Source organism: Dromiciops gliroides, chromosome 2 (genome assembly GCF_019393635.1).
Source record: "Dromiciops gliroides isolate mDroGli1 chromosome 2, mDroGli1.pri, whole genome shotgun sequence".
In the NCBI taxonomy this organism is placed as follows: Eukaryota; Metazoa; Chordata; class Mammalia; order Microbiotheria; family Microbiotheriidae; genus Dromiciops; species Dromiciops gliroides.
In genome coordinates this window covers 373,148,151-373,166,871 of record NC_057862.1, presented here as the reverse complement: position 1 = coordinate 373,166,871, position 18,721 = coordinate 373,148,151, and the positions used below count along the sequence as shown (strand labels likewise).

The window sequence follows — 18,721 nt, the reverse complement described above, 5'->3', positions numbered from 1 at the left end:
CCTGTTGATATTTCCAATTAAACATGTCTAAAACAGAACTCATATTTTCCCCACAGCCCACTCCTCTTCCAAATTTGCCTAGTTCTTTAGAGGATGCTTCTGGTCACCAAGGTTTGCAATGTTGGCTTCATCCTTGATGACTCCATGACTCCACTCTCCCTTACCTCCTATAGCCACCCAGTTGCCAAATCTTGCCATTTTCACCTCTACAGCCCCTGTCAGATATATTTTTTCTTCACTCACACAGATGCTACCCTAATTATGGCCCTCATCTCCACCTCTCAGGACTGCTGATTGGCCTTCCTGACTCTTGTGCCTCCCTAATTTATTCAGCTGCCAAAGTGATTTTCCTAAAGCACATAGCTGATTGTGTCACTTCCCTGTTCAGTAGACTTCAGTAGCTCCTTCTTTCTTACCTCTAGGTTCAAATCCAAACTCCTCTGTTTGGCATTTAAATCCCTTTACAACCTGGCTCCAACTGACTTTTCTAGACTTATTATACATTATATTACATTCAACTAGACTGGTCTTAGTTTTCCTCACATACAACATTCCATCCCCTGGGCCTGGAATGCACTCCCTCCTCACCTCTGTCTCTCAGAATCCCTAATGTCCTTCAATGCTCTATTTGAGCTTCATCTCCTGCATGTGGTCTTTTCTAATCCCTCTAGCTCCTAGTGCCTTCTCCCTCTCCTCATCATCTTTTATCTGGTTTTGTATACTTATGTATACATGTTTTGTTCCAGAGGAGATTGTAAGTTTCCAGAAACTGTTCCATTTTCATCCCTGTTATCTCCTTTTGTTAGCACATACAATGTTTCTTGGGTTATTGGTGGTCTTTTAAGCAGTACCAAATAGCTTATGTCACAGGCAATTTCTCTCCCTCTCTCATCCAGCGAACTATGCCTTATAACTAAGAAGAAAAAAGAAAAAAACAAAAACAGCCCAACAAAACCAACCAAGACATTAACTGAGTTCAACAGTATATTTAGTGCTCCACACTAATAGTCCCTCAACACTGAAAGAAGGGCATGGTGCCTTTTCATAACTCTTTGTACTCAAACTTAGTCATTATAATCACACAACATTCAGATTTTTTATTCTTTGCATTTCTCTTTTTTTGTAGTTACTATGTATATTATATTCTTGGTTCTCTTTACTTCACTGTGCATGAGTTCATATAGTACCATGTAGTTTGGAATTTGGTTTGAAATCTAATAATATGTTTCCCACCCTCCTTACTGCTTTTTTCCCTATTATTTCCCTTGAACATTTATTATGATTATTATTGACATTTTGTTCTAAATCAGGGGTTCTCAACTTGTGGTCCATTAACTTTAAAAATATTACTAGCACACATTAAATTGGTAAATAATATTTCATAAATTAATTGAGTGAAATATGTTTTCATACAATGGATTTTTTTGTGTGTGTAATTCTATATATTTTGTTTTATACCTTTAAAGACTTTCCAAGAAGGAGTCTCTAGTCTTTAGTCTCTAGGCTTTACCAGACTGCCAGAGAGGGAAGTCCATGACACAAAAAAGGTTAAGAACCTCTGCTCTGAATAAATGTTTTTACAATTTTTGTTTAATTCCATAGAATAACTCCTTGCTAGCCACCCTTCTTTTCTTTTTTTTTTTATTCTTTTTTTTTTTTTTTAGTGAGGCAATTGGGGTTAAATGACTTGCCCAGGGTCACACAGCTAGTAAGTGTTAAGTGTCTGAGGCTGGATTTGAACTCAGGTACTCCTGACTCCAAGGCCAGTGCTCTATCCACTGCGCCATCTAGTTGCCCCAAGCCACCCTTATTTTCAATATGGTCTATCCAGTATTTGTAGGATTTCTCTAGGAAGAGTAATGAGACTTTTCCAGAAGTCTTCCTCCAAGTTATTTTATATATTTTGTATATATCTTTTATTTATATATGTATATATATATTTTATACACACACATATACATATATTTGTATTAGTCTTGATGAGAAGCTCTACTATTTTACGAGGGAAGGAATGGTATCTTGGTGGCAATTGAAGTTAAGTGATTTGCTCAGGGGCACACAGCTAGTTAGTATCTGAGGCTAAATTTGAACTCAGGTCCTCTTGACTCCAGGGCTGGTGCTCTGGCCACTGTGCCACATAGCTGCCTCAGAGTAAATGGTATCTTAACAAATATATCAGGATTTTTTAAGTATAAAAAATGGTTTTTGCCATTCAGAGTGATCATCTTGAATGCCTATACTTCTTGGCACTCTCCCTCCACCCCTGCCTTAAGGTAGAAGTTGACCCTCTATTTCCTTTTGTGGCAAACTTCCAAATGCAGCTCTCTGTCTCCTATATGTTTTATTTTATCCACGTTGCTTTTGCACATAATTGTTTTAGGAACTCCTTTTGGAGTTGTCTTCAGGCCCAGTCAGTGATACTTTGTTTTGTTTTGTTTTTTAGTAAGGCAATTGGGATTAAGTGACTTGCCCAGGGTCACACAGCTAGTAAGTGTCCTGTCTGAGGCCAGATTTGAACTCAGGTACTCCTGAATCCAGGGCCGGTGTTTTAACCACTGTGCCATCTAGCTGCCCCCAGTGATACTTTTTTAAAAGAACTTTTTAAAGTTTTGCTGGCGCCTTTTTTTTTTTTTTAAAGATTAGTTCTCCTTACCTCCCAAGAACCTCCCTTTGTAACAAAAGATAAATCTGGCACATTTTTCTTTTGAAATTCTAAATGATGACATTGATTTCTTTTCCCCCTTTCTGGATGTGATTACAAAGTACTTATGAACCCTTGCTGGTGAATGCAATGGATGAGTGAACCAAGTGTGTCAGTAAAATAATGAGACTAATTATCTTCTGTGTATTAAATGTTGAAGGAGTCATTTAACTCGGTACAGAGTTAGAATGTTAATCAAGGTTTCTCTGGGTAGGTACTTAGGAAGGTGACTAGTTGGTATGTCAGCTTCAGGGTTCTGCCTTTGTTCTCCTGGGGGAGCTTGTGATGGATTCAGCTGCGTAAGTAATGCCCCATTTTCTCCTTCCTCTCAGGGAATTCCAGAGAAGAAAAAGCTCCCTCCCACAATCCCAAAGTCTCCTGCCTTTGCCCTGAAGAACAGAGTCCGTGTCTTCACCAAGGAGGATGAGGTGATTTCGGGAGGGGGTGGGCAGGGACTCATTTTGCTGACTTTTTCTCCTTGGCTAGTTTTAAAGAAGTACCCTGCCCATAGTGGCTAGAGTTAAGTGTTTACCATTGTCTAAAGTTGAGAACTGTTTAGAAATGAATTTAGAGATTCTAGCCCCTGGTTTAACTATGCAGAGGGGTGTTGTTGGGAGTATACATATGTGCTCATGCTCTGCTCTGTATGTATATGGCCTCATCAGCTCTTACTGGTGGAGGGGGCTGAACACAATGGATCAATTTACAACTCAGGAGGGCACTTAGATGTGGCAGTAGAGATTAGCCCCGGAAATCGGCCATCGGTTTTTGGTACATGGTGTCCTAGGTCTCTAACCCCTGTCCTGGAGTATACACAGACTGTTTGTTACCAAGCAGCCGTGGCCTCTTAAAAGTCACATAAAGGGGTGTCATCTGTCTGATCTCTTTTTGCCCCAGGGGTCTGAGCTCCAACAGATGCAACTGCATGGCAAAGTTTCATGAAATCAGTATGCGTAAACTGTCATTGATCAGGCTAGTTTCTTATTTCCTCTCCTAAATTGTCTATAAATATCTCTATGGATAGGGTAATTTTATAGCAGGTATCAAACATAAGGTTTTTTTTTAGGCACATTTGTAACTAAAATACTTGTTAACTCTGAACCAAAGCCATTTATATGGTCTCAGTCTTGTTTTGGAAGAGGGAGCATGGCTTAGTGGATAGGGCCTTGGACATGGAGTTGGGAAGCCATGGATTCAAGTCTTACTTCAGATACCTATTAGCAGTGTGACCTAGGGCAAGTCACTGAACCTCTCTGGGCCTCATTGTCCTTGTTGGTAAAATGAGGGGTTTGGACTCAACAGTCTCCAAGGCTCCTTCCAATTTAAATTAAAATTTTTTTTTTGTGGGGCAATGGGGGGGTTATGTGACTTGCCCAGGGTCACATAACTAGTAAGTGTCAAGTGTCTAAGGCTGGATTTGAACTCAGGAACTCCTGAGTCCAGGGTCGGTGCTTTATCCACTGCGCCACCTAGCTGCCCCCCTCCCTCCAGTTTTAATGTATGATCTTTTGTACTCCAAAGACACATTTTTTATGGTTTGAAACAAAGTTATACTCCTTATCACAGTGAGCTGAATTGGAAGATAGGAGGCAGCAGGATCCAAAATAAGATTGTGATGTTTCCTATCTGCGTTCAGATGCAAGTGACTTTAGTTTTCATTTATTGGAATGCTTTTGTTCCACCCAGAAACTTTATGTAGTCAGGGAGGTTTGTGTGTGTGTGTGTGTGTGTGTGTGTGTGTGTGTGTGTGTGTGTGTAGTGGCCAATGAGAGTTAAGTGACTTGCCCAGGGTCACACAGCTAGTAAGTGTCAAGTATTTGAGGCCAGATTTGAACTCAGGTCCTCCTGAATCCAGGGCCTGTGCTTTATCTACTGCGCTACCTAGCTGCCTAGTCAGAGTTTTTATAACTCTGAGTTTTTCAAAGTTCTTTAAAAAATTTTTTCCTAAGAGGATATGTATTATTCCCATTTGCCACACAAAGGAACACGCCAGGAGAGAGTGGTTGACTTGCCTATGATTATGTTATGTAGCTAGTTAGTAGCAGGGCCAGTATCCTTAGACCTCACCTCCCATCCTTAGTATTCACAGTTCTTGGTTTGGAGAAACTCTGTTTGTGACTGGACTTTTCCCTCTTAGGAAGAAGAAGAACCAGCGGTGATCAGAGCTCATCCTGTGCCACACTATGGAGTGCCCTTTAAGCCCCGAATCCCTGAGCAGAGAACTGTGGAGATTTGCCCCTTCTCCTTTGATTCCCGGGACAAAGAACGGCAATTACAAAAGGAGAAGAAAGTAAAAGAGCTACAAAAAGGAGAGGTAGCTGTTTGGATTTTTGCACTGAGACTGAATGATGAATGTGGTGAGGCTGTTACAGCTTAAGTATTTTCCTATTTCTGATCTCATTCGATCCCTGAACTATATGGGCCAATGGTGTGATGTAAGTACCCAGAAAAGCCAATGAGGTCTTAGGCTCAGTTTGTGGTATGCAGAATGAGTTCCACAGTACTTTGTGCTGATTAGATGAGATTTGGAATATTGTGTGCTTTGGGGCAACACATTTTAGGAGAGATCATTACAAATTCTGGTGCCACCAAGATGATGATACGATCTAAGCATTCATTTAGGTAACTAGGGAAGCACAGAGAAGATAGGACTTGGGAGAGATGGATGATAATTATATCATGTTATTGTTTGAAAGAGTACCTTTTTTTTGCCCTCACTTAATAGTATATTTTGGAAGACAGTATCTTGGGGAAACTGGGACCAATGGGTTAAAGTTATATTGAGCAGACCCACTCAATATAAGTAAGAGCTTCTTCACAGTTAGATGTGTCTAACAATGGAATGAGCTGCTGTCATGAAGGCATCTCTCAGCTTGTGAACTTTGTTAATTATCTTTGCTGTGGGGATCATTCTTGAGTTTGGTGGTTGGGGGATGCCACTGAGAACTAACACACACTTAATTATGGGTGTAGAAAGAGTGGATCATTCAAAGTCCTTTTAAAATCCACAGAATCCGAATTACTAACAATATACATTCCTTGAGGACCTGGACTGTTTTTGATTTTTGTAGTCTGATGGCCTAGCATAGTACTTGACAAATTTATTAAACTTAATAAGTGCCTGTTGAATTAAAACATGGACTTTGTCATCCTATCTATTTTTTCATTTAAAAACATTTTGAGAGTGGGTCAATAGGCTTTACCAGACTGACAAAGAAGTTCTGGACCCAGAAAAGGTTAGGAATCCGTGTTCTGGACCTTGTTGCTATTAACGTCTTAACTTGCCTCCCTTTTCTAAACTCTTTGAAATTTAGACAGTTCTCATTATACAAATTTAACTCCACCTTCTCTGGGTCCTGCTTAAGGGCTCCTCTAAGGGACACGCCCACTCTGAGGGGGCCCAGCCATGTGGAGCCCCATGAGGGGACAAGTGGGGAGGTCTGTGGAATGGTACATTTACATTAAATGAAAACTGTCTGTACCCTTAGATTCTCTTTGTTATTGGGATTTTTATGTAGCAGGAGAAGCTTAGGAATCAGAGGTATAGATTGTTATAAATAACTTCTTTTTGGACCTATCTATGGTCTCATTTAGAAACTAGTACTAAGTACTCAATGTAGTACCCAGAGATTTCTGCTGCCGATCTGACCATCTGCTTTCCACCTTGGCTGAGGAATTGATGTAGAATGAGGACTTTGTGTATATTACAGGCTTAGGTCATAGAGAAAGGGTTTGGTACTTCAAGGAAGTACACCCCTGCAGTGTTCAGTCTGGATGTGGCCTTGTTTGGAAATTTGTGTTCTTGTTTCTGGATCAGAGTCATGGCCTAAGGAAGAAAGTCTCATCTGATGTCCTAGGGCAACACATGGATCCCTCAGAAGACCCCACTTTTTCTGTATGTGTTAAGAAGTTGGGGGTTGTAGTTTGAGTTGGTCCTGTCACTGTCAGTAGTAATCACTGATGCAACCAGTCCTTGATCAATCTGACCAGGCATATCTGAGATTGTACGTCTGAGGTCCCGTCTGCGTCTTGCAATAAATCATGTTTCTCAAAAAAAAAAATCATGTCTCTTACTCACTTGACTTTGTATTTTTCTTTTTGTTGGGATTAGGTGCCTAAATTCAAGGCACACCCCCTGCCTCACTTCGACACTATTAACCTGCCAGAGAAGAAAGTAAAGAATCCAACCCAGCTTGAACCTTTCCACCTGCAGACAGATGAGAGAGGAGCTCTAAAGGCTCAGACCTGGAAGCAGCAGGTAGGGACAGGGAGAGCAGATGGAACCCATCACACCGAAAGTCCATCTGAAAGTTGACATAAGGATTCTATTTCAGAGAACAGCAATCTCAGCCTTTACCTGAGACACGTCACAATTTACTAGATTTCCTTGAAAAGGGGGTGGGGCAGGGGATTTCTGTAAGAATTTAAGTAATCAACTTGTTAGACTGATTTATTTCACATTCTGGAACTCTAAACCTAGTTGTTGTGTATTCAGTTATGTTGGTGCATTGAAGAGCAGAGCACGGGTGGTAAGAATGCTTTCTCAGTAGTGTGCTCTAGATAGTCAATTACATCAACATGGTGAATCAGTTACTTTGACAGCTGAGTCCTTAGCTTTTCTGGGAAAAGATATCTCAGAGAAGCCCTAACTCTCCCTTTATTTTCACCAATTATTTAGAGCCTGTCTCTAAAGGAAACCATGAGCTGGCCCCTGCTTGGAGGAAATCCCCTCCCCTGCACCAGAGAGTTCTATTTCCCAAGAACTAGCTGAATTCCCACCACTGGTGGTGTTTTCTGGCAGAATGTCTAATTTGGGTAATGGTGGCTTTGTGATGAACATATTTAGGTTGCCGATTATATGTGTTTAAATCAAGTTTCTCTAATCTCCCCTCATTGTAAGAGGGTTACCTTCACTAGTGAGGGGTGAGCTAGAGAAATGCAAATAATCTCACTGTATGGTTGACTTTTTTTCTCTTCATTTTCTAAAGCTTGAAGAAGATTTAAGGCAGCAGAAAGAAGCAGCTTGCTTCAAAGCTCGTCCAAACACTGTCATCCATCAGGAGCCCTTTGTTCCCAAAAAAGAAAAAAGACCCATATCAGGTGGGATTTGTGTGTGTACTTCCAAAGTACTTGGTTTGGTGATTGAAGAAGCTGCAGTACTCTCAGGGCCCAGGAAACTGCTAAGACTTTTTAGTTTAACTCAGTCAGTTGTGTTATAAGACTCTCCCACCGAAGAACGGGTGCTTTTGGAGAAGGGAGAGTTTCTTCCTTCACTCTTCAGGGAACGTGGCATCTGGGTTCAGTTCGAGAGGCAGAATGTGTCTGGGGCCAAGAGCTTGGGCAGCTGCAGTTGGCATTTCAATAGGAAGTACCGGTTTTCCCAGCTGTAGAGTATCCAAAAGGTGAGGGCAGTAAGAACCAGGTCTCCTTTTCTGGGATTAAGTCTTCAAGACATCTCCCATACAAGGTATTGTTGGAAATTGCTTCAATAGAATTGTGGTGTGGGTCGTGTTCTCTTTGAGCACTGGCTTGGTACTCAGGATCCCAAGGCTCTAAGGGCCAGCTCCTCTTCCTCTTTTCCAAGGACCCTTCTGACTTTTGCCTTCTGTGATTCTGTTCTGTGGCTTTTTTTTTTACTTTGATTTTTGTTTCTTTTGTTTTTTGTTTTTTTAAGTGAGGCAATTGGGGTGAAGTGACTTGCCCAGGGTCACACAGCTAGTAAATGTTAAGTGTCTGAGGTCAGATTTGAACCCAGGTCCTCCTGACTCCAGGGCCAGTGCTCTATCCACTTCACCACCTAGCTGCCCCTACTTTGATTTTTACACATAATTAGGCATAGTATGGCACTGAATTTCTCAGGTTAATGGCATGTTTGTAGGTAATCATTGTCCTATCTGCTCGTGACTTAAAATTATTGTTGTCAGCCAGCATAATATAGTAGAGTATGAGGTTTGGAGTCCCAAAACTTAGGTTCAGATACTGCCTCTGCTTCCACTGGTGATTTACCCAGGTCACCTAAGTCTTCTGCATCTCAGTGTCCTTACTTGTAGATGGAGCAGGTCAAACTAGATATCTCTAAGCCTTTTTTTTCCAACCATAAGTCCCATTGTAACCTAGAAACTGTTTTCTAAGTTCAGCTTTTGTCTTGTAGTTGTACTAATATTCTCCTATCTACTTTTCTTCCTTTTTTCCTTGCTTGTTTTTTTTTTATTAGTAGGAAGCAAAAGACAAGAAAAGCAGTTGATATCAAGAGTTTAGGATTTTTTTTAATCTTTCAGGGAATAGTTTGAGATTTACTCACATTCAACCCAATCTTCTATACTTACGATACTATACAATGATATCTATTTGAAAAGGTGACCTCGAAGCACTTGTAAAATAGTCTAGTCTTTTTTTTTCCCCGGGGCAATGAGGGTTAAGTGACTTGCCCAGGGTCACACAGCTAGTAAGTATCAAGTGTCTTCAGGTGGGATTTGAACTCCGGTCCTCCTGAATCCAAGGCCAGTGCTTTATTCACTGCCCCCAGCTGACCCCAAAATAGTCTAGTTTTACAGAGATCTCTAGTATTTATTGTTGTTCAGTCATTTTTCAGTCATGTCCAGCTCTTCGTGACCCCACTTGGGGTTTTCTTGGCAAGGATACTGGAGTGGTTTGCCACTTCCTTCTCCAGTTCATTTTACAGATAAGGAAACTGAGGCAAACCAGGTCAAATGACTTGCCCAGGGTCATAAGTGTCTGAGGCTGGATTTGAACTCAGGTCCTTTTGACTCCAGGCCTGGCATTCTATCCACTGTGTCACCTAGCTGTTCTCATCTCTAGTATACCATATTTAATATAGCATAAAAATGCAAAAATACATTTAAGAACATTTTTTTACAATTTTGGGCTGGAAAGTTTATTCTTTGAGTACTCTTACTAATCAAGTTGTTGCTATAGATATGAATTTTGTATACTCTTTATAAAATTGCAAGCTTATCAGATGTCAGAATCTAGAAGTAAAACATACAATATTAAAATTAGTTTTTTTAGATTTTTTTTTTAGTGAGGCAATTAGGGTTATAAGTGACTTGCCCAGGGTCACACAGCTGGTAAGTGTTAAGTGTCTGAGGCCGGATTTGAACTCAGGTCCTCCTGACTCCAGGGCCGGTGCTCTATCCGCTGTGCCACCAAGCTGCCCCAGTTTTTTTAGATTTTTGCTCTTTAGTTGGTAGATAAAACAATTTTGACACAAGTAATTATATCAAATTTTAGAGATCAAAATTATAAAGATATTTCTGGTTCCCACTGGTAAGGCCAACCTTCACCAACCACTTCATTGGATAGAAATGCAGAAGGAAATGAAATCATTCCTTTTTGCCATCAGGGAGAGCTCTCTATGCAGCAAGTCACCTCTCCTTTTAAGAAAGCAGTTCCTTCCTTTGAGGGAAGTGGGACTTTCCACCATCTGTGAGTAGTCAAGCCCAGTTCAGTAGCATTTTCCTGCAGTTTGAGCCCTTGTAAGTCCAAATGGATAAATACTCTCCAGCTGATGATGCAGCGTGATTCCATAGTCAAGAAGTAGCAACTTAGTTATTTTATTTCATCCTCACAACCCTATGAGGTGTAGTTATTGACTTTTTTTTTAAATTAAAGACATTTTTTAGTTAGAGACTTAATAACTATTTACATTTAAGTTATTGATTTCTATGCACAAAGCATCAAAACACTGAGTTTCCTTTGAATCTGCATCAGTATTCTCTAATCATTCATGTTCACTTTTCCACAGATGATTGTAATTAGTGTATAGTCCAGTTGTCAGGTTTTGCTATTTACTTTGTATTCTTTTTCAAGTTTTTCTGGGCTTCCTTTGTACTTTTCATCTTTGTCCATCTTCATTGCTTTACATTTAATCACATAAGCATGCCACAATTTAGTTAACCATTCCCCTGTTGATGATAATTAGATTGTTTTCAGTCTTTTGCATTTTTTTTTTTTTTAGTGAGGCATTTGGGGTTAAGTGACTTGCCCAGGGTCACACAGCTAGTAAGTGTCAAGTGTCTGAGGCCGGATTTGAACTCAGGTACTCCTGATTCCAGGGCCGGTGCTCTATCCACTGCGCCATCTAGCTGCCCCGAGTCTTTTGCAATTTTATATAATGCTTCTATGCAAATCTTTGGAACATACAAATTTTGGGGTTTGTTTTGATAATACTTGTAAAGTACTTTCTTAGCAAAGGAATTATTGGGTCCATAAGTATATTTTTTGTAACCTTTATTGCCTCCTGTTATTTTCTTCTCTAGAAAGATTATCCCAGATTTTAATTCCACTGCCAATAAATGATGATTCCTCTTTTGCCACAGTCCTATCAGCATTGAGTTTAGTTGCTTTTATCTATTTTTTTTTAAAGTAAGTTTTTTTTTCACCCTTTTTTATGGGGCAAATGAGGCTTGCTCAGGGTCACACAGCTAGTAAGTGTCAAGTGTCTGAGGCCAGATTTGAACTCAGGTCCTGCTGAATCCAGGGCTGGTGCTTTATCCACTGTACCACCTAGCTGCCCCCTCAATTTTTTTTTTTTGCAGGCAATGGGGGTTAAGTGACTTGCCCAGGGTCACACAGCTAGTAAGTGTCAAGTGTCTGAGGCCAGATTTGAACTCAGGTACTCCTGAATCCAGGGCCGGTGCTTTATCCACTGTGCCACCTAGCTGCCCCCTGTTATTGACTTTTTAACAGTTTCTAGTAACAGGTTGAAAATATCTAAGTCAAATTTTTATGTCATTTTTACTATAAGTATTTTTTCTAAGATGTTATTTTTCTTTTCATTGTTTTTAGTTATATAGAAAATTTTAAATCTTTCATCATAGTCAAACACATCTATCTTGTCTCCATTAATTTCTTGTATTTGTTGACTTGAATGAAATTTATCTATTTTCCAGTTGATCAATATTAAGTTCCATTTTCTTAGATTGGGGGGGGGGCGGGGCAATGAGGGTTAAGTGACTTGCCCAGGGTCACACAGCTAGTGTCAAGTATTTGAGGCCTGATTTGAACTCAGGTCCTCCTGAATCCATGGCCAGTGCCGGAATTCACAGAGGTTATTTGATGTAAAATGTGGGTCTAAATTGCATTTCTACCAGATTGACAGTCATCTTCCCAAGTGTATTTGTTAAAAGTTTCTTAATTGCTAATCTTGTGTGTATATATTTGGCTATATGTTTTGTGTATCCATTCAGTTCTATTGATCTATATCTTTTTTTGTGTGTCTAGTACTGGTTTTGATCATCTCTTTGTAATATATTTTAAAGTCTGAGTACCAGGCTCCTTTTATTAGTTTTCAGTGTGTCTCTTAATATTCTCGTTAGATCATTTTCCATACAAGTTTGCTTATGATTTTGTTTAGTTCTATAAAGATTCTCCTTGTCTATCTCTATGCTCAGAGGACCTTTCTGGTTCCATAGTTCAGGAACCTTTTCAACTGGCAACAGAGAGGAGGGCCAGAGAACGGCAGGAATTTGAGAAACAAATGGCGGAGGTTGAAGCGCAGAAAGCCCAGAAGCTGGAGGAGGCCAGGCAACGGGAAGAAGAGCAGAAGAAGGAAGAGCTAGTGAAACTTCGACAAGAACTGGTAACTGAGCCACTTCACCAATCAGCTCTGGGTGGTCTAGACGTCCCGTTAGGGGTGCAGAGACTCACGTTGCTCTGTCATGTCATTAATTTGTTAGGTCACTCTTTAGGGTGTGCTTCAGAGCAAACAGGTGAATCTTTGACTTAAGCAAGTCACCACGTACTTGCATTTGAGCACTAGCAGGCCAGGAATTTAAGAGTACCTCAAAGGACCAACCTGCATCATTTGATGCAGTACCTTTTTTAAAATAGAGTGGGATGAAAAAAAAATTATTTCAGAGTCAAATTAGAAGATTTTTTTGCATCATCAACTGATGTCTGGTCTTCCTACTGTTAATTGGCTCTGTTCCTCATCGGGGGTGTAGTGAACACTCTCCATTGGTTTTAGGATTATGGGACTTGAGTCTCAGTGACCCTGAGCAAATTACTTAAGCTCTTAGCGCTCTAGTTTCTTTGTTTATAAATGAATGAAAAAGCATTCATTAAGTGTTTACTCCAAGCACACTTAACACAATTCTCCAAGCGTCATGCTTAGCTCTGGGGGTAAAAATAGAAACATTGAGATGATCTGGCTTTCATGGAGTTCACAAAGTTAAGTTCAGCTCTAGATGGAATGGAAAGACCCAGAAGTTCCAAGGGAGCCGTGGTGGGTGGTTGGTAAGGCATGCCCTGCTAGAGGGAGGGAGTGCTGAGGTCTGTAAGGGATAGGAGCAAAGCAGATGGTACAGCCTAGAGGCCCTTAAAAGGGGCTGTGGCAGGGGGGCAGCTAGGTGGCACGGTGGATAAAGCCACTGGCCCTGGATTCAGGACCTGAGTTCAAATCTGGCCTCAGACACTTGATACGTACTAGCTGTCTGACCCTGGGCAAGTCACTTAACCCTCATTACCCTGCAAAAACAAAACAAACAAAAGGGGCTGTGGCAGGGTGGATGGTGAGACCTCATTGTTCCCTAAATGGAAAGAAGAGGGTTGGCAGAAAGGCCCATCCTCCTCTAGCTGTTTTAACAGTCAAGCAGTCCACATTGGATTTAGGGTGGCCCCGAATGGAGAGAAGAGTCTTCCTTCTGGCAGACGGTCTTCCCCCTACCTTGCCATCCCAGATAGGTCCTGTAGAAAAGGAATAATGATATATGATTTACCAACAGGGGGATTGTTAGGGAACCATGTCTTAGATTTTAAAGTGGTATAAAAATATTGGTTGTCATTATCATTATTATAACTTACTTTGGTTATATAACTTAATTGGTACAGTGAGTTTGAAAATACTAAAATTATTCCTGAGGCCCCAGATGATACTATGTCTTATCATATAGATTATTTACTAGGCAGCTGTCTTTCCCCTATTTCCCAGCTTGTGCCCTCAACTGTAGACAGTCCAAAATTCTCCTTTTCCCTTGCTGTTGTTTAGTTGTGTCTGACTATATGTGACCCCATGGATTTTGTCCTTAGGGGGTTTTTTTTGGGGCAAAGATACTGGGAATGGTTTGCCATCCCCTTCTCTAGTGTATCCCTGAGAAACTGAGGCAAATAGGGGTTAAGGAACTTGTCCAGGGTCATACAACTAGTAAGTGTCTGATGCGAAATTTGAACTCGGATCTTTCTGACCCCAAGCCTTGTGCTCTACCCTGGGATGTTCCAACTTCAGTTCTACTTTGGTGTTTGAGACGTGGATATTCTCAGCTGTAGCGGGCACAGCTCATATCCTGCCTCTTCATGAAGCCTCAGCATTGGAAATAATAGTCCACACTCATTATATTATAGCACTTAAACCAATCAATTAATTATTATAGTACTTAAAGCTACACAAAATGCTTTTCTCACAGCTTAAGTAATTTCAAAGATTTTTTAACCCCTTAGCAAATAACAGTAAGCTAACAAATCAGCAAAGTCTGGAGGAGAGAAGTTTGGGGACTTCCCCAAGGATGGCCAAGCAGGTAGTTCAGTGTGGGAGCTGCAATTCAAACCCAAATCCTCTGACTCCAGGTTTGGTCACTCTCTTCTTAGACCACACAGCCTTTAATTGTGCTTGAGGAATCAGCCTTCCCCACTCTGAGGTTTGATGACCTTCTCTTCTGAATGTCCATTCCTCTATTTAGTGCCTGTTGTCCTTCATGTTCTTACTTGGATGAACCTTCAATCTCATCAGTCCCTCCACTGGGATAGATTGCAGCAACTTGCTTGTGTGGACCTTTTCTACACCTTATTAGTAGATCTTTAATAATGTGGCATAGCAGAAAGAGGACCTGAGTTCAAACTCTGGCTCTGCCATTTATGACCTGTATAGTTTGGGTGAGATCTTTCCCATCTGTGTGTCTTACTTCTTTCACTTGTGAAATGAGGGCTTGGCCAAGATAGTCTTGAGTCGTGAAGGTCCTTGGTAGTTCCAAATCATTTGACTATTTTAGTGGGATTGGTCCTACAGTGCATAGTCTCTGCTATTGTTCCATAGTCACACTTACCTAACCAGACTTTGAGCTCCAGGAGGAATGGGACAATGACTTAAATTTTTTCTCTCATTCTTTACAACAGCTAGGACAATGTTGGTTCCAAGAGTGTCCATTCAGCTTCCCCTAGGCCTCCTCCCAAGATGATTTTGTTACTATACTTGTACAGTTTCTAATGCTTTGTAGTTTATTTAATGACTCCTTTTTGGTAAAGGGAGCGGGGCCATACTTGCCATCCATTTATACATAAGAAATAATGTCGTCTGAAAAGGTTTGAAATTGGGGTGGAATCCATTGATTTGTTTTCCCTCTTAGCCTAGCCTGTCCAGTAAGTTACATAAGGAGTGTTGGAAACAGAATGACAGCTACACAACAGGTGATTGCTATTTCTTTCTTTTGGACCCTCTGTAGGTACACAAGGCAAATCCTATCCGCAAATACCAGAGTGTGGAGGTGAAGCCCAGCGATCAGCCCTTGACGTTACCAGTATCTCCCAAGTTTTCTACCAGGTTCCAGTGTTGAGCTACAGCTTCCTGTGTTTGCGTGCACTCTTTCCTTGTGGGAGGTGGAGGCACAGTCTGTAGAAGTCAAGAGCATTTTCATGCTTTACCGCCGGGCAATCAGACACATCTCTACCAACTGTCTTAACTGTGCTTCACTCTTGAAGACTTTGAGTCTGTGTGGTTAATGCAAGAAAACCATTCTGATGCGCATAATGGATTTTGTTTGTCTAATCTAGCCACGTAGTTCCTTTCGGTATGGGCTGGCCATTAATGTGGGTCTTAATTCTTCCAATATAATTTTTAGCTTAGTGTAACCTATTAGCCCATTTTTTTTTTAAACAAGAAAATAAAGATACTCAAATTTAGAGGCTTAGATCATAATTGCAGGTGAGGATCTCTGTCTCAGCTGCTTTTCTTTTTTCATTCTCTCACCTTTTTCTTCCCACCCTTTGCTTTCTTTTAGAAGAGTAGGGTTGGTTCTAGAGAGAAGTAGTTAAATCATGAACTCTTAGCTTTCAGTTGCTAAGAGAGAGAAAACTTAGCCTAAGCAACTATTTATATTAATGAGTGATAAGGCCAGATGGATAAATTAAATTCACAGATATTCCAGAAAACTTTATTATAGCCATCACTTAAAACTTATGTACCACACCTTGGCCAGAACTATTATAAAGAAATGTTTAATGGATCTGAGTTCCTTTCCATCTTTTTTTCTCCATTTCCCTGAACCCCCCAAACACACATATTTCCTTTGGTATTGACAAGAAGCCAGAATTGGGGGGAAAAAAAGCTGAAAAGAAGGGCGGGAAGGAACCTGAGAGATCATCTGATCCAGCTGCTATACCTGATGCTATACCTGATACCATCCACAAGACTAACAAAAGGGGGTTAGCCCACCTTTATTAAAGCACTCTGTAATGGGGATCTCATTCCATTTATATTGAGTCAGACTTTGCATACCCCTGAAATAAATTTGTTTAAACTCTTCCTGTTTGTATTTAAGAAAGAATTTATGAGGTTTCAGTAAAGGTCTGTTCTTTTTGGTAAGTCTAAACTGGGCCCAGGGAGACTCTGAAAATAGTTGGAGGTACTCAAGCTGGAGGAAAAGGTACTTGTACTGTTCTTTGTTGGTTATCAGCTGGCATTGACTCATAGTCATTTAAGTATATGTTAAACATAAGATTTTCTAATAGGTTAAGATTCAAGAAGTTATCATCTGCGGTTGTGCCCTGCAGGATGAGGTCCTTGCAGCTTTGTGTTTATATGAACAGAATTTAATTTGAGCACAGCATGATTCAAGAGTCATCATTTTGAGTACGCGCCTAGTAGTGGTATTGCTGGGCAACAGGGAGCTGCCAAGGCCTAATAGGAAAAAAATGATAGGATGGGATGATGGGAAAATTGACTGTATTGTTGTCCAAACTTTGGGTTCTCTGGGACCCCCCTGGTATTTGATAGTTGTGAAGAGAGATTCTGTGAGAGAGAATTTCAATGCTAGCACTATTTTCCCCTCTAAAAAATAATAGATTATGTGTCAGCCTCCTCTGATGTTATATGTCTCAGCATGGTGTATAGATGACCCAGAGTTCCTGAGGCAATGGCAACAGAGCATTGACTCTGGAAGGTACTAGTAAACATGGGACCAGTGTTGCCCCATATGTCACCAAGAACTAGGCTAATTAATTTTAAAGAGGCTTATTACCAAATTGGCCACATAAAGCTCCTTTTTTTGTTTTACATGTTTAAAAATCGCTATCTTTAGTTTCTACTATCCCATTAGGTCTTCTCTTGTAATAAAGATTTTAAAAGAAAAGAGAGGAAACTTTAGCTGAGCAAAACCAACGAATAAGTAAACTGCCTCTGGCAGTAATTTGTAATCTTTTCCCCTTATAGTTAGATCTCTCCCATCTTGCAGTGAAGAGAAAGAGACCTATTCTCTCTTCTCTGGGTCCAAACTTGGTTATTTTAATCACACAGTATTCAGTTTCACTTTGTTGTTCTTTCTATATATATTATTGTAGTCATTGTATGTGTGATTTTCTTTGCTCTGCTTCACTCTATATCAATTCATGTAAGTCTTCCCATCTTTTTTTAAAGTCTTCATATTGATTCTACGTAAAATTTCATTCATATATCACAATCTGTTTAGCCATCTCACAGTTGATGGCTACCCTACTTTGTGTTCAGTTCTTGGCTACCAAAAATAAAAAGTTCTTCCATGAGTATTGGGGAAGCAGTTAATTTGGAGAAAAATCTTTGCGGCAAGTTTTTCTGACAGGATTCAAATTTTAAGAAGCGCCATTTCCTGGTTGATATTCAAAGGATATGAACAAGAAGTTTTCAAAGGAAGCAGTCCAAGATATCTATAGCCATGTGAAAAAATGTTCCAGTCATTAATTATTAGAGAAATGAACATTAAAGTAACCCTAATTTTTCACCTCACACCTATCAGATTGGCAAAGTTGACAAAAAAGAAAAATCCTAAAAGTTGGGAGGAACTGCCAGAAAGCTGGTACATTAATGTGCTATTGGTGGATCTATGAATTGCTCTAGTCATTCTGCAAAGAAACTTGGTGCTGTTCCCATAAAGGTACTGAACCATGTGTGCCCTGTTGCCCAGCAATACTAGGCCTGTATCTCCAGAGAAATCAAAGAAAGTGGAAAAGCTCCTTTTTTGTGGTAGCAAAGAACTAGAAACTAAGGATGAATGAATGTCCATCAACTGGAATGGCTGCAGAACTTATTATATATTCATATAATGGAAGACTTGGGGGCAGCTAGGTGACGCAGTGGATAAAGCACCGGCCCTGGATTCAGGAGTACCTGAGTTCAAATCCGGCCTCAGACACTTACTAGCTGTGTGACCCTGGGCAAGTCACTTAACCCCCATTGCCCCACAAAAAATAAAAAAATATGTATATATATAATGGAAGACTTTTACCATAAAAGGTGAAGAAAGTTGCTAAGAAACCTGAGAAGCCTTGCATGAATTGATAGAAGTAAGAAAGAACCAAGGGAATGAGTCTAATAGCTTTGGCAGAATGTTGAATACCTTTGAAATCAATGCGCTGATAAACATTACATGACTGCAGAAGACTGAAGAGGAGTGCTCTCCACCCCTTGACAGGTGGGGACTAAATGAAGCACCCATTTTTGGACCAGGCTAATGTGGTGATTTGTTTATATGGCTATGCATATTTGTTACAAGTTTTTAGTTTTCTTCTTTTCAACGGGGAAAGGGGCAGGTAAGAAGAGTTGCTTGTTAATTGGGATAAAAACGAACAATGTACTAATCTGCCTGTCTTTCCATAGCTTCTCCATATGGACTGTTTCGATCTTTTGTCTATCTTTGCTAATTTGCTGTGTGTAAAGTGAAACCTCAAAATGGTTTTGATTTGTATTTTTCTTATTAATGATTTTATTCTTCCTTATGACTAACGGTATGCTATTCTTTTTGGGGGGGCGGGGCAATG

At 40.3% G+C, this 18,721-nt stretch overlaps 1 protein-coding gene across 1 annotated transcript in view; it reads left to right on the top strand.

The window, feature by feature from the left end:
- TPX2 (TPX2 microtubule nucleation factor) overlaps positions 1 to 16,235 on the top strand; it is a 64,453-nt gene extending 48,218 nt beyond the window's left edge. The window contains 6 exon segments of the mRNA XM_043980799.1: positions 3,034 to 3,129; positions 4,839 to 5,015; positions 6,813 to 6,959; positions 7,690 to 7,801; positions 12,115 to 12,302; positions 15,157 to 16,235. Of these exon segments, the coding sequence (XP_043836734.1) occupies positions 3,034 to 3,129; positions 4,839 to 5,015; positions 6,813 to 6,959; positions 7,690 to 7,801; positions 12,115 to 12,302; positions 15,157 to 15,267 (831 nt within the window). The 3' untranslated portion in view covers positions 15,268 to 16,235.
- Positions 16,236 to 18,721: the final 2,486 nt, after the last annotated feature.